Source organism: Mya arenaria, chromosome 14, assembly GCF_026914265.1.
Source record: "Mya arenaria isolate MELC-2E11 chromosome 14, ASM2691426v1".
NCBI lineage: Eukaryota > Metazoa > Mollusca > Bivalvia > Myida > Myidae > Mya > Mya arenaria.
In genome coordinates, this window is record NC_069135.1 from 54,892,616 (window position 1) to 54,909,077 (window position 16,462).

Sequence of the window (16,462 nt, forward strand, 5' to 3'; positions counted from 1 at the left end):
TGTATTTTAACCTCAATTTGTATACATATTCAAGTGTCCGACACTCTATGCACACATGTTGTGGGATTTTTCAATGAAGTACAGTGGTTAATTTTAACCACAATTTGTATTCATATTCAAGTGTCAGGCACTCAATGTACACATGTTGTGGGATTTTTCAATGAAGTACAGTGGTTAATTTTAACCACAATTTGTATTCATATTCAAGTGTCAAGCACTCAATGCACACATGTTGTGGGATTTTTCAATGAAGTACCGTGGTGAATTTTAACCTCAATATGTATTCATATTCAAGTGTCAGGCACTCTATGCACACATGTTGTGGGATTTAACCATGTATTTTAACCTCAATTTGTATACATATTCAAATGTCAGGCACTCTATGCACACATGTTGTGGGATTTTTCAATGAAGTACAGTGGTTAATTTTAACCACAATTTGTATTAATATTCAAGTGTCAGGCACTCAATGCACACATGTTGTGGTATTTTTCATTGAAGTACAGTGGTGAATTTTAACCACTATTTGTATTCATATTCAAGTGTCAAGCACTCACTGCACAAATGTTGTGGGATTTAACCATTTATTCGATTTTCTATCACTTAATGTATTAATTACACTTTATCACATTATCTATTTATACTGAATTTCACAAAACACAAGTCACAAACGGGTCAATCTTTTTTACATTAAAACAATCATAAAGGAATTTATATGTACATGTTGCCGTTTGATTAGTTTTTCACACAATAAATAGACATCATAATTTCTAATTACAAAATGAGTCAAAAACGACAAACCGTTCATATTACACTACAGCACTGAACATTCAATAAAACAGAAATATTCGGTTATACGATTTCTCAGAATCAAAGTTTTATGCATTTTAACATTATAAATATTTCATTAATTTACAGATTTACACTTTAACGCATGTTTCGGTCTCGTGTGGTAAGAAGCAGACTTGGATGTATATTTGATACACAATCAGCTTCGAACATTTAAACTAATTATACAAATACAATGCATGTTTTCATTCATTATTTTATTATTATCAATTATGACACGACCTGTTACTTACGAGAACTAGGATATAGATTACACTCATATTACGTGGAAGACTTTCACGAAATCGGTCAATTCAGGTTTACTGCTGCCGCTGGTATCGTAGCTGAGAATAAACATCAACTTCTGCTGTTGACAGTAAGCCACACAGTGTGGAAACTCTATCCCTTCCTCCTCTCCAAGCAGTTGGGTTATTTTGCCGGTTTGCGTGTCCAGCAACACGATGTTGTTACTGCCCCACCCATACACGAGAAGCTGGTTGTCCCCAACAGGTGCCATACCACATGGTGTAGTCAGTGCCGATTGTTGGATGGTCTGGATGACCTGTAGGGAGGGGCTAAGCATGGTGATGACGTCGGTTTCGATGTCTGAAACATATATGGTGGGTGTCTTGCTCTCCCTGGTCACTGTCACAAATGTAGGACGCTGAAACAAAGATTTTCCATTGTTCTTGTCCACAATCGCCTTATAATTTCCCTCCATATCCATCAACACAACCTTACCTGGGGAGTTAAAAGATACTATCAAGTTGTCATCACAGAAATCTATTCCATCACATAATACGCCTACTTCAACATAGTCCTGTAGTGAGATTGTTCCTTTCGTTGACAGGAACTGTATCCTCGCAATTGTAGTCAGAGTGACGGCTGCCCTGTCACCGGGCAGGAGACACAAGTCCCATGGTCTACCTGACAGAGCAACTTCGGACAACACCATGTTGGTCTTGGTGTCAGCCAGTTTCACTGATTGGTTGTTGTAATCAGCTAGAAGGATCCTGTTCCCGGACAAGCAGGCCACACTTGTCAGATAGCAGTTACGGGTATCATCTGATGTCTTCATTGGAATGTCATGCTGTCTGCTGAACTGGGACTGGCTTAGGTCTACACTACTCTTGAAGTTGACTGAAAGGAAACATGCTAATTAACAACAAAAATCAAATAATGTTTTGTTTCTCACTATATGTAACATTTGCTACAACTACTACTACTACTACTACTACTACTACTATTACTACTATTATTACTACTACTACTACTTCTACTACTATGACTACTACTACTACTACTACTACTACTACTACTACTACTACTACTACTACTACTACTACTACTACTACTACTACTACTAATAATAATAACAATAACAATAATAATTAAAGGATATTTGTTTATTGCAGTGTAAGATCGTATTTCATTTTACGAGTGTCATAGAACAAACTATTTTCTTGAGTAGCGAATCTTACACTGAAATAAACAAATTTTCTTTTTCTTTTATGCTTATTTTCGGAGTTATATAAGTATTTGATTTTTTTTATAATTACCCCCTTTTTCGAAAAGAGTGTTATTAACGCCGCTACCCATGGGACGCCCCTAACGCCAAATTATAGCTGATGACGTAGGTGTCAATTTTCTATTTCCGGTTTGTTGAGAAAAAGTTATCTGATATTCTTTTTTTAAATTTTATTATTCGCTTTAGTTTTAGTGCAAAGGCTTTATGAACATTAATCAATGAAGTTTTAGAAGTGCATCTAATTTCCAAAAAATGCAATGTAGAAACACCATTTAACCAACTAAATTGACGCGCGTTAGATGCTCTGCCATTCTTTGTAGCCTTATATTCATAATGAGGCACTAATCAAGTTTGTTTCTTAGGCACAGCTACAATCATTATGTTTCTAAATGACCATTTATTATTTTTTGAATTCTCAACAAAACATCCCGTTTAAAGGCAAAAAAGGAGCTGATTTCCTGATTTAAACAACTATATGTGTAGCTTAATTTGAGTTTTAACTTATTTCAATTTATTAGGCTTGCTTTCATGAATGTATTTTAATATAAGATGTATTTATAAGGCATCTTGTTTCTTGGCCTTAAAATGAATAATTTTGACATTTATAGATTTGATACTGACAGCATGCGAACACTATTAGCGTTAAGCAATGAAATTTTAATTTCCCGCCTTGTTAAAATCAATTTTGAAAAAATATAATAAACAAGTATAAGAACAAATAAGTAAAAAGACACACAGGGCATGTAACATTTGTTCTTATTAGCCCGATTTATTTCAAGATCAATGGTAATTAGTTTTTTTCCTAAAAACCGTCATCATCACTTGGCGTGGCCTTATTATTGTGGAAATTGTTTAGGTTCATTTAGCAGATTCAAGTCTAGCAGTACTTTTAGAAATATAAATGTTTAGTGACAAATATGTCACTGTGGTTATTAGGTGAAGAGTAAATCATTTTCGAAACAAACTAAATTTTCTGTATTAATTGAGGAAGTTAAATATTATTCACCTTTGTGTGATGGAGCTTGTGTAGGTTTGTGTTGTTGCTGCTTTGTCTCCTGTTGTTTTCGTTGTTCTTGTTGCTTGTTCTCCTGTTTTTTTGCTGCTGTCCTAACGTTAAAGTTGATTCTCCTTCTTTTAACCTACCTATCGCTGTTCCAGAAGCTAGCAACCGCTCCGTTGCGGGGTCCCTGTCGAACGTGTACCTGGAAACGTCCTTACTCATGCTGACCTCTTCCAGGGCTATCTGGAGATCTTCCAACTCTTTGATAGCTCGTTTTCCTACTATTAACAGCTGGTTGCTATTGGCTTCATGTGCGTGTAGATCCGACTGTAGTTTCTCAGTGGCTGATTTTATGTTTGTGTATTTTGTTTTTAGTTCATTCAGGAGTGTCTTGGCTGTCCGCTTCGTCTGATCAATTTCTGCCAAGAGTTCATTTTCCCTTTTATCCAGGTACTGGTTAACTTTATTCCGGAATTTCCGAAACTCATTGATATTGGTGAGACTTTCTTCATCAACTGAATTTATGCGCACCTGTATGTACAATATATAGTTTTCAATGTCTCTGACCATCTGGCCAAGTCCTGTTTTCAGACTGATGTATTCTTCACCTTCCTGGTATCGTTTTGCCACTTGCGGAATCTTCTCTACTTTACAAGAGCGATGGTCTTCATCCTCAATTACACAGTCTCCACACAAAAGTGAATCGTGACGCGGACAGTAGTATTTTATAAACTCCTTTGAATGGTGTTGACATGTTTCTGAAAACTTCTCATCTTCACTCTCTGCGCGGAATGAGGAAGGCATACTGGTCTTGTCCTGGAGGGCGTGACTTTTGGCTATTTTCATGTTCCTGTGAACACGGGCACAGTTAGAACACAGGAACTCCTTGCAGACGGGACAGAATGCATCGGGGAGGATTTTCTTGCCATCCTCCGCGCATGGCTGACAGTACATGAGGTCAGGCGCCGACCCCGATGCCATGGGTGCCTTTCGACCTGGAACTGCATTCATCCTTCTGAGTGCCTTTAATAGTTTAAGAAAAAAGAGACCTTCACCAAAAGACGAAAAATCACTTAACTGTAACTATTCTATAACATTTATAATTGTCCCTCCTCAAGTTTAAAAACTCAACTGATTTACCAGTTAAATGATTTGTTTGATAGGTATATTGCTACCCGAAGTGGGTTATCGATAAGATTTAGTGGAAATTTAAAGAAGTCCTTTTAAAAATATTTCGATGAAAATTGACTTTGGAATTATCATTTACTAATGTATGTTTATTTCATTATTTGTAACATGATTAAGTTACAGCCCGTATAAGAATAATTTCAGCTATTGACATTAAAGCTGCACTCTCACAGATCGAAAGTTTTGACAACTTTTTTATTGTTTGTCTTGGAACGAGCCAATTTATGCGAACATGCATATAAATCAGTCAACCAAGACTGCTGACAAAATTACACCGCATATTTTTTGTATTTAATTTTAAAAAATAATGTTTAATGCATTTTCTTAAACCGTTAGTTACGCTTTTACCCATAAAACTTTAATTTTCGAACGGAAATTTGAACATCTGGGAGCTGATTTTTTGTCAGCAGTCTATCATCAATTTTTGCAGATATTTAAGCAAAATTGTCTTATTCCAAGACAAAAAAAAAAAGTTGTCGAAAAGGTAAATTTGTGAGAGTGCAGTTTTAAAGCGTTATCATGGCCGTTGTACATTAATACTGTATTCTTTACACTTTTCCTACGGTTGAGGAAAACTTTCCGGTCCAATCCCATAAATCAATATGTGACCAAAATCAAGAACGTTTTTTATAGACTGACGATTCACTTAAGGATACAGGTGTATAGTTACAGAAGATTCGGGGACGTCCATGAAGGTTGTGGCAGAATTGGACGACCAATACATCATTTTACGAATTAATCAAAGTCACTGTTTAAGCGATTTGTGAATCTAGTTTTGGTTAGTCTTTTGGGTGTAGGGTACGGTAGACCATATACTGCCCGCACATTGATATAATTACGAAGTGTCTATACTTTTGGTATTAAATGCAAAAGTTTTAAGCAAATGCATTTTAGTTTGAAAAGAAATATGTAAGAAGTGTCCATTTCGGATCATTTCCAACAATAAAATTTGAGTAAAAGTCATTCAATAAATAGTTGGAGAATATACAGTATATATACTTACACAATATGAAGAAATATATACTTATTGACCAATACCCGTTTTTGTCACATAAAGCACGTTGTTGATTCTACCGATTTATTTTTGATTGCCATACAGAACCCCAGTAGTGAATAGACATGCATTTTAAAAACGAAACTTCCAACTTCCTGATTATAACATCCTGGTTTTGATGCAAGTGAACTAACCGTTGGAGTTATATTCTCCGTTTACAATACTTCCCTTTTATAAATTCATCATTTGCCATACACACAGGATGACAACGCCTGTACAGCTGGTGAACGGATAGAATAAAAACACCATAATAGTTTGTGGAACGAGGGCAACGTTTGTTCAGCTGGTGAATGGATAAGGTCAACGCCGTTACAGCTTTGGGATAGAGGAATTCAACGCCTGTATATTTGTTGGACAGACGGGGGAGGCAATACCTGTACAGCTGGTTGATTAAGTTGTGAGGGGGGAGGGGGTTCTGCACATTTGGAGAATGGAGGCGGTTGCAACGCCGCACAGTCGGTGATTGGAAGGATAGATGGCAACACCTGTACAGCTGGTGAACGGATAGGATGAAAACACCATAATAGTTTGTGGAACGAGGGCAACGTTTGTTCAGCTGGTGAATGGATAAGGTCAACGCCGTTACAGCTTTGGGATAGAAGAATGCAACGCCTGTATATTTGTTGGACAGACGGGGGAGGCAATACCTGTACAGCTGGTTGATTAAGTTGTGAGGGGGAGGGGGTTCTGCACAGTTGGAGAATGGAGGCGGTTGCAACGCCGCACAATTGGTGATTGGAAGGATCGATGGCAACACCTGTACGGCTAGTGGAAGTAGGAGCAGTGCCTGTAAAACTGGTGAATTGATGGGGACAACGTCTGCATGCACTGTTGGTTGTTGGAGAGGGCAACGTTTGCACAGCTGGTTGATGGAGGGGGCAACGCCTGCACAGTTGGTTGATGGAGGGGGCAACACCTGCACAGTTGGTTGATGGAGAAGGCAACGCCTGCACAGTTGGTTGATGGAGGGGGCCACGTTTGCACAGCTGGTTGATGGAGAGGGCAACGTTTACACAGTTGGTTGATGGAGAGGGCAACGCTTGCACAGATGGTTGATGAAGGGGACAACGCCTGTACAGTTGGTTGATGGAGGGTGCAAGGTTTGCACTGTTGGTTGATGGATCGGGCTACGTCTGTACAGTTGGAAGATGGAGGGGGCAACGTTTGCACAGTAGGTTGATGGAGGGAGCAACGTTTACACAGTTGGTTGATGAGGGGCAACGTCTGCACAGTTTGTTGATGGAGTGGGCAACGCCTGCACAGTTGGTTGATGGAGGGGGCAACGTCTGCACAGTTGAAAGATGGAGAGGGTAACGCCTGTACAAGTGGTAAATTGATGGGGACAACGTCTGCACAGTTGGTGGATTGATGGGGGCAACGTCTGCACAGTTGGTGGATTGAGAGAACAACGCCTATACAGCTGATGGATTAATAGGGAGGGTGCAACGCCTGCATGTTTGTTCAATGCAGGTGTAGGGCAACGCCACAACAGCTCGTTTATTGAGGGGAGGGGGAGGGGCAATGCATGTACAATAAGTAGATTGAGGGGGAAGCATTCCTGTTCAGTTGGCTGATGGAGCAAGGGAGGAAGAGACACGTTTAAATGAGTGCAAAATACATAGAAATGTGCAATTGATAAACAAGTATCCCGGAAGGCCAATTATTTTGGCTAGTGAAACAGAAAATCTTTATTTAACATTAAATATACAGTATTCTTAAAAGTTATATGAAGCAACACGTATTTTGTTAAAGCCCGTCATTTCTTTCGACAGACTCGGTTTATTGTAGGACTTATTCTACTGATTGATCTTTCTTCCTGCTAAACAAAAGATAAAAAGTAGTCCCGTCACATGAATGGACATTGTTTTGAAAAAGGAAACTAGAAACAGACTGTTCGTGATCAAACGGTGATTAACGTGTAAGCTGAAAAATGATTTCGTTGTGCCTTACTTCCCTTGTATGATAACTTTTTTCCATAATGTTGATACATGGATACTCCTTATTTACATTATATGTACTGATAGCAATTAACTCAGTTAAACGCTCTTGTACATCAGTTCATAAAAGCAGGTTTATAATGCAAATGTGCCTGTTATTCTCACTAATGGTAGTTTATTGACGTGACCATCTTTACTCTTCAAGCCCCTCTCCTTCAGCGCCAGCCCCCCCCCTCCCCCATCTGCCTCAATGGTCACAAAACATACAATGAATATTAATTGTAAAAGATAATTTTATAATAGAAACAGTTGTTTGTGATCGGGGTGGTCATAGCAACACACGCTCCGTTAGTGAAGTGGGCTTGTGTCATTTCAACCCCTAACGAATTGTTGGGGAAAGGTGTCGTAACAACACCTGTACAGCTAATGGTGGAGGGTGGGGTCACATCAACGCCTGACCAGTTGGTGGGGATGTACGGGGGATATGATACATAACACTTCCTATTCAGTACAGTTGTTTGAACATATGTTCCATAACAATGCGTCTTTGTGGTGATTGTTTTTTTTTACTGAGCAGACACATAACGGGGAAGATAATACTAGTATACATGCAATATGTACAAATTATAAATAGTTAACCTGGAACTCCCACTATTCTGGGTAGTGAAACACATGATACGTATTAAAACTAGGTATACAGTATACTTACAAGTAATAAGTAGCAACCCGTTTTTTGTTTCACTTCCGTTATTACTTTAGATAGATTTGGTTTGGTGTACCGTTTACCGAGAGATTTTCCTTCCTGCCAAAGTAAACGTCTTGAAATAGAAAGTAGACCCGTCACATAAATGGACATGCTAAGAAAACTAAACTATAGACTACCTGTTCATGATGAAGGGGTCTTACCGTGTAAGCGAAGTAATGTTTTCGTTTTGCCTTTACTTTCCTTGGATGATAACTTTTGTTCCATAATGCTGATACATGGATATTCCTAATATACAATTAATGTACTGATAGTAATTAACTTAGTTAAACGCTCTAGTACATCAGTTCATAAAAGCAGGTTCTCAATACAATTGTGCGTGTTATTCTTACTAACGGTAGTTTATTGACGTGACCATCTTTACTGTCAAAGCCCCTCTTCACCAGCGTCTGCCCCACATCTACCTCAATGGTCACAAAATATACAATAAATATTAAATGTGAAAACTAATTTTATAATAGAAATAGCTGTTTGTGATGGGGGGTGGTCATTGCAACACACGCTTCGTTAGTGAAAGGTGTTTGTGTTATTTCAACCCCTAACGAATTGTTGGGGATGGGTGTTATAACAACACCTGTACATTTGATGGTGGAAGGTGGGGTCACATCAACGCCTGAACAGTTGGTGGGGATGTACGGGGAATATGATGCATAACACTACCTATTCAGTACTGATGTTTGAACGTATGTTCCATATCAATGCGTCTTTGTGGTGATTTTTTACTGAGCAGACACGTTAAAGGGAAGATAATACTAGTATACATGCAATATGTACACATTATAACTAGTAAACTTTAAAAGGCCCACTATTCTGGGTAGTGAAACACACAATACGTATTGAAATTAAGTATACAGTATACTCACAAGTAATACGTAGCAAACGGTTTATTGTTTCACGTCCGTTATTTCTTTAGACAGATCCGGATTGGTGTAGAAATGCCGAGATATCTTCCTTCCTGCAAGACAAAACGTTTTGAAATAGAAAGTCGACCCGTCACATGAAAACGAAACTAGAATCTTCCTGTTATTGATGAAGGGAGCTTACCGTGTAAGCCAAGTAATGTTTATGTTTTGCCTTACTGCCCTTGTATGATAACTATTGTTTCACAGTATTAATACAGGGATATTAATGTATACAATATATGTATCGTTAGCATAGTATCGATTAACTTACTAAACGCACTTGTAAATCAGTTCAGCTAAGCAGGTTGTCATGTCAATTGTGCATATCTTATCCACAGGGGACAGTGTTGATTGAGCTGACCATTATGATGACGACGCCCCTGTCCACCCACGCTCACCCTCCACCCACAGAAAGGTCACACAAACACACAACTAATATTAAATGTGAATGAGTATTTTATAATACGCAAATTCGAAATCGTGCTTGGTGACCAAGTATCGTAATGTACATATATAATATATAATAAATGGTAAACTGTTGTATAGATAGTTTAAAAAGAAACCGTTGATTTAATCAGTGGTTTAGGGATCACTATTCAATATATATATATATATATATATATATATATATATATATATATATATATATATATATATATATATATATATATATATATATATCTATACAGCAGTTTATCATTTATTTTGATTAATAAAATATTAAAACATAAAATTATTTGTCTCTTTTATTCTGTTTAAGTTAAAGTAAGTTATCTATCAACGTTAATGATATCTTGTAGAAGCGATTATTTACTAAAATTGCTTAAAATATCCATAACGTTTAGCAGAATAATGTTTAATCAATCTTAAATTTGGCTTAAACGACATACTAACAAGTTCGAACAGATCAGTTGGACTTTAGACGCTATATAAACGGAAGCGTATTAAAGTGACAATGCATATCATTCAGCAAAACTCTGTTGAAGGGTTTCTCTGTAAAGAGCAGCATAAGTAAGGCTGGTGAAAAAATAGCATATTGTATTTAAGTTTTTTGAATATCCTATTTTGTTAATGTATTTTGTTGTTTCGCATGCAGCTGATTATCTAAATCTTCGCCGAACATAGTCCTTGTAGATTTTTTAGGTAACAAGTATTATTACGAGTCACATTGTGATTTGTTCGCTCAATTGTTACTTTCTCTCAATATATCCACACGGAACAAAATTTGTTTTATTAGCCCTAAAGGTGGCGTCCGACAGGCACAGCGAACTGTTATTTGGATAACATGGAGCTGCTAACCCCTGTCTTTGGCGCCGGGACGAATAATCGACATTACATGATTCAAGATTGAAACATGTTTAATATGTAACGTAGTACTTTATTGTCACATAACGAATTTACATTAGTAACATCGTGACATGACATAACTTTCGAAATAAATTCATAAAATCACATGAATAAGTGAACGAGCAAAATACACATAAGTAGGTAGTAAAATATTATTGCTATGAACTTACACATACATTACTGCGAGATTACACGTGTTGTTACATCAAACGATGTAGAATTATTCCAATATGCCTGAAAAGTTTGTTATCATTATGTGTATTTGACTGCTTGTTCCGAAGATTATGCTTGGTAATGTTAAGTCTACATTCATTGTAATGTTTTATTTAGAATTGCGATAGTACATTACACTTTGATTTTATTTTTGGGCCATTCCAAGAACGATGTCCATGTGTTACAATATGAGTGAGACACAAATTTCTTTTTTAGTTATTTTGCATCTGTTTGCATTTAATCACTTCTTATGTTTGTTTTCTTAGAAATGCAATAGTTATTTAATTATTATATTTGTTCCCAATACCGTTTTCCTATCCATTTGTGTTGTATTGTTGATGCAAGTACCTGCTCAAGAGATAGTCTTTAAGCGCTGTGAAAATTAATCGACATATTGCTTCTCTGTTATTTATTTAATGTTGATTATGAATCGTTATCAGATGTTTTATGGATAAATAATTCAGAAAGACGTATCGATTGATTTGATAGATTGATCGATGTTTCAAACCCATGCCATCTTTTTGACCTGAAATCAATTTGCCAAATGAATTTAATTTGTAATTCAAACTAGATATTGTTAAAGCTATCTATGAAACTTAATTCTGCTATCTGGTAACCCCATAACATTTTGGTATCATTTAAAGAGTTTTTGCATTTTTTCAAATCAAAGTATGTGTGTTTGGTACATTTCATTCTATGTAATTAAAACATTGTGTATTTTCTTCTGCAAATAAACCCCTTTAATATGATACAAAAGTAATAAAGAGTTACCTAGCATTCACATAATCATTTATCGGATACATTAGGTAAAGAGCCGACTTTAAAAGTGCCGCTGACGACGTCAGGCAACAGTCTGTCATCTTTCACAGACGACATCAAACAGTTTTTTTTTCAATTCGTTTTAATACCACAATACAGAAGTTGTTACAGACAGTATAACAATGTTAGTATAATTATTCAAGCAATAAACGAGAACATCACTCAAATGTCTGTATATCTTTTCAATTAATATATGAGGAAACAACTCACATTGGTAAATGTGTATACATCAATCTGTATATGAGGGGACAACTAACACACTTTATTTGTATTTAATCAATATATTCGGAAACAAGTCACACAATTGTCATTATTTGTATAGCAATACGTATATGAGGAGACAACTCTCACGCTGGTCAAATTATGGAAATTTAATCAATAAATGTGGAGACAATTCACCCACTAAGTATATCAAAACAATATATGAGGAAACAGCTTACATATTAGTCAATACTTGTATATCAGTAAGTATATGAGGAGACAACTTACAAACTTAATTAGTACATCAATCAAAATATGAGGTAATGACTCACACACTGGTCAATGTTTTTATATCAGTTAATGTATGAGGAAACATCTTACAAGCTAGTCAATGTTTACATATCATTCAATATATAACAAAGCAACAAACATTGTGTTTGTTTTTCAATCAATTGATGCGGAAACACGCTGGCCAATGTCCGAGCATTTTTTAAATCAATATATGAGGAAACAACTCGCACACTCTGAAATATCTTCATTTAGAGCTGTAAAACAATCAACAAGATTCTATCAGTAATAATAGTCTGCAAAGTATGTCCTGCATGTTTGTTATTATCATTTGTTATATAATTAACATAGTCCAACTGAACATCAAGCACAAGGTTAAAATCTTAACAAACAATATAAAAATCATTTTCAAACTTATGAACTATTTTGAAAATCTCTGTATAACAGCTAGGCCTCTCTGAATTTGGGTCATATAATGCATACACTGTAAATATAGAGAAACACCTCGAGAATTTGATGTACCAAAACTAAAATAACATTTCTATTTCATAGTGACATAATTATCTGCTTTTCAATTTTGGGTTAAAATGACAATATTGTTAGTAATATGTATGTGCAATTCGGGCTTTTTAAAATAAACATATCATGCCTATGATTGTCTCACGCAGTCCTTGACAGGGGTAAGACTTTTAATTCTTATATACTAATATTGGATTAGGATTAGTCATTATAACAAACAGGATGTTAACCGTAACTGACTGCATTGTTATACTATTTAATCCAAGTACACATGTGAATACTAGGTAACGACAAAAGAATATACATGATTTAACAGTACATGAACAATGACATAAAAATAATTAATAAAACACATGTAAAAACACAGCACAAAGAACGCTATTTTTATCAAATCACAATCAAAATTGTAATTTATCTTCTTGTTGTTGTTTTTGCTCCGTTTTGAGTTTCTTTTCAAAGAAACAACCTGCACAGTATTTAAAAAGCTTGCTTTGTCTGTTTGCTCGAGATTTGGGTTTTTACCACAACCTGGTGGCCCTCCAGCCTCACACCATGGTACCCCGACATGTCAATCATCTTGGTTGTCAATAACGACTCTGTCTTCTTACCCTCCTTTCCAATGTCCATGATTTTTAAGTTGTACTAAAGGAAATACTGTTTAATGTCATTAACTTTCTTGCTAACTTCCCGACTGGTGCGTCCATTGTCGTTCACATTTTCCTTAAACCTTTTTATTTTCACTTTGTAAAACTGTTTAAAACAGGTCAAGTTTTTTTCTAAAAGCCTATCAAGCTTATCCTGCATATAATTTGTTTTTCACAGTAACCAGTCTCTAAATGGCTTTACCAATCCTTTTCTTTATATCCGCATAAATAACCTTCCAGCTTTTCTCCGGTTCGTCCTGCATGTATTTGGCTTTCAAACTAAGCAGTCTCTAAATGTCTTTTTCAATCCTTGTCTTAATTTCCGCATCAATAATCTCCTTCATATTGCTTATCCTATCCTAAATCTTTTGTTTTAGATGTCTTCAAAATATTTGTGATTATACTGGTCATTAGATATACAATTTCATTATTCGTAAACATAAGCTAGTGACTATCCCTTAATAATGGTAAATTAGCATTTGTGTAGCCAAATTATCTTCGCCATCGGTGATATCTTCGGAATTTGTACTTTTTGCGGCTGGCTTTTCATCACCTTTTGAAGTAAGTTTGGCCGAGGGCTGATACTTCGAACTAGTACTTTTATCCTTCTGATATTTGGAACACATGCGTATATAATTTATCGTCCTGATAACAATAACTATAATTTGCGTCATTAAAACATCCTATTAATAGACAAAATCCAATACTCAGGTTATTTCCGGAAAAAGACAAATTTCTTCCATCCTTCACTTCTTCAAAAGTTTTTTTTTAACAAATGAATTAATCATCATGTACCACTTAAGTAAACGAACATCCTGATACTAAAACATATTATTATTTCCACACTAGTTGGTTGTACATTTGTGAAAAAAAAAACGCGGATACTATCCTAAGCAAATAGTTTAACATAAAAGCCACAGAGGCCTTATCATTGATGATAATGTTTTCGCTTTATTTAGAAGATTTTAGTTTAGCAAACAATGATTTTTGCTTCTTCTCTTTTTGTTGTTGATACTGCCCTAACGCCGAGGTTGATTCACCAAGTTTGAACATAAATATAGCTGTTTTAGAAACTAACAACTGCTCTGTGGCGGGGTCCCTTTGAAAGGTTTATCGGGGAATCTCTCTCCTGCCGACCTCTTCGAGGGTTGTTTGCAGGCCTGTCAGGTCTTTCACTGCTCGCTTTCCTACTATTAACAATTGGTTGTTGTTGGCTTCCTGTGCTTGCAGCTCCAACTTAAGTTTCTTAGTGGCTGATTTGACTTTTTCGCAGCTTGATTTCAGTTCATTTATCATTCTCATTGTTTCCCTTTTCCTTTGTTCAATTTCTACCAATAACTCCTTTTCCATTTGATCAAGATACTGGTTGATTTCATTTCTGAATTTTCGAAGCTCGTTGATATTGTTGAGGCTTTCTTCGTCAACTGATTTCATGCTCACCTGTACAAACGATAAATATATTGCAATATCACTGACCATCTGAACAAGTCCTGCCTTCAGGTTTTTGTATTCTGCGCCCTCCTTGTATAATTTTGCCACCTGGGAAATTCTTTCAATTTTGCATGAGCGATGTTCTTTATCAACCAAACAGTCTCCACACAGAAAAGCATCATGATGAGGACGGAAGTATTTGATAAGTTCTTTAGCATGGAGCTGACATTTTTCTATACACTTCTAATCATTCACGTTCTCTGTGCTGAATGAAGAGGGCATACTGCTTTTGTCCTACATGGCATGGCTTTTCGTGATTTTCTGATTCTTGTGTACACGGGCACAGTTGGAACATAGGAATGAGTTTCTTGCCACCTTCGACACATGGATGGCAATAAGTGGTGTCAATTGCCGATCCAGTTGGCTTGGGTGCCTTTCGTCCAGGAACTGCATCCATCCTTCTTGGAGCCTTTCATATTTTAAGCAACAAAATAGCTAAACTTTGAAACGCATAACCTTTATTAAGGAAACTTTGTCATTAGTTGTTTTCATTTCAAAAGTGTCATTAATGTGTTGCAGTATACAAGAGCACCACGAGAAAGTGTAAATATAACATGGATGAAACGATGATATCCTGGACTTAATATGCAAACATGTTATTATTATGTACATTACGGACAACTATGCCATTGGTATCCTCCTAAAGTTAAGTGACGAGAGCCATGAAAAATATGGAACATTTGTGCAACGGAAACTACTCAAAGGCTCGGTCGTTTACAATTTTCCTGAAGTAAAACACGATAGTCAGTATATTTTGGGTCAGTTGGTCAGAAAATGGCTAACAGTGTTCACAAAACTTATATCGTTAAGTGAACAATTATATAGTCTCATTATTGAATAATTTCAGTTTTGTTCTCTTGATATTGTTTTACCAAAAACAAGTTTAGTTTCTTTTGCACTGATTGTTAATTCTTTTTTCCTTAAAATGTTTTTCAAGATTTACGAGATATTATGATTTTATCAGTTAAAAGTGAGGGTATATTAAACTTTGCTAAGATGTTAACACTAAAAGTTATTAATACATATTCAGTTAGTCATTCCTTATTATGAATTGCAGTATTTGATTAAATGATGATTGTATGTTATTTTCCTCAATATCAGTTAAAGCAGTGTGTTGAACATTGTGTCATGTAACTTCACTGATATAGTTTGCCTTTGTCAGAAGATTTTAGTTATAAAGTTCGTACACAATCAAACTAAACTGTAGGTAGGACATAAAAGGGAGGAGCCAGGTTGCTCTTGACCAATTCTTTTACGGCCAGTAGATCGAATGTCACGGATAATCATTATGTATGTCAAATGTCAAGGTCACAATGATTATGTTTGTGACAATTTGTTCGCAATATTACTACCAATGGCTCTTGATGACCCTTTTTTATTTTAGGTTGAGCAGGTTATATATTGAGGTCATGTTCCTTATTAGTAAACGTTTAAAAGACGTTATAAACGTTTATATATAGTAATAAAACATCGATATTGAAATTAAGTAGTAAATTTGATTAACTCATCTTAAACGATTGTGAAAAAAGATATATATATCATGCTAAGTCACTTTCGTTGACACGATATAATACAAGACTGTGGTTTTGTTTTGTTGGGAAAACCTGAGTGCCCAGACTTAACCCACTTATCTGACTTGGTTACAACCGACAAAACTCGCATACGCCAAGGCCGGAAATCGATCTCGAGACGCATTGGTTGAAAGCGAGCTTGCTCAACACAGCTTTAAACAGCTTTAAC

At 36.0% G+C, this 16,462-nt stretch overlaps 1 protein-coding gene across 1 annotated transcript; it reads right to left on the minus strand.

The window, feature by feature from the left end:
* Positions 1-580: 580 nt before the first annotated feature.
* LOC128218380 (transcription intermediary factor 1-alpha-like) lies at positions 581-9,288 on the minus strand. The gene is made up of 3 exons (XM_052926037.1): positions 9,162-9,288; positions 3,363-4,379; positions 581-1,968 (listed from the first exon to the last, which is right to left on the minus strand). The coding sequence occupies exons 2-3, from the start codon at positions 4,365-4,367 to the stop codon at positions 1,948-1,950; spliced, it is 1,026 nt and encodes a 341-aa protein (XP_052781997.1). The 5' UTR covers positions 4,368-4,379; positions 9,162-9,288; the 3' UTR covers positions 581-1,947.
* Between the last annotated feature and the right edge of the window lie 7,174 nt (positions 9,289-16,462).

Coding starts and splice junctions, on each gene's coding strand:
- LOC128218380 (XM_052926037.1), bottom strand. CDS start 4,367: ATGAATGCAGTTCCAGGTCGAAAGGCACCCATGGCATCGGGGTCGGCG. Junction 1,969..3,362: donor ACAAGCTCCATCACACAAAG/GTGAATAATATT, acceptor GTTTCCTTTCAG/TCAACTTCAAGAGTAGTGTA.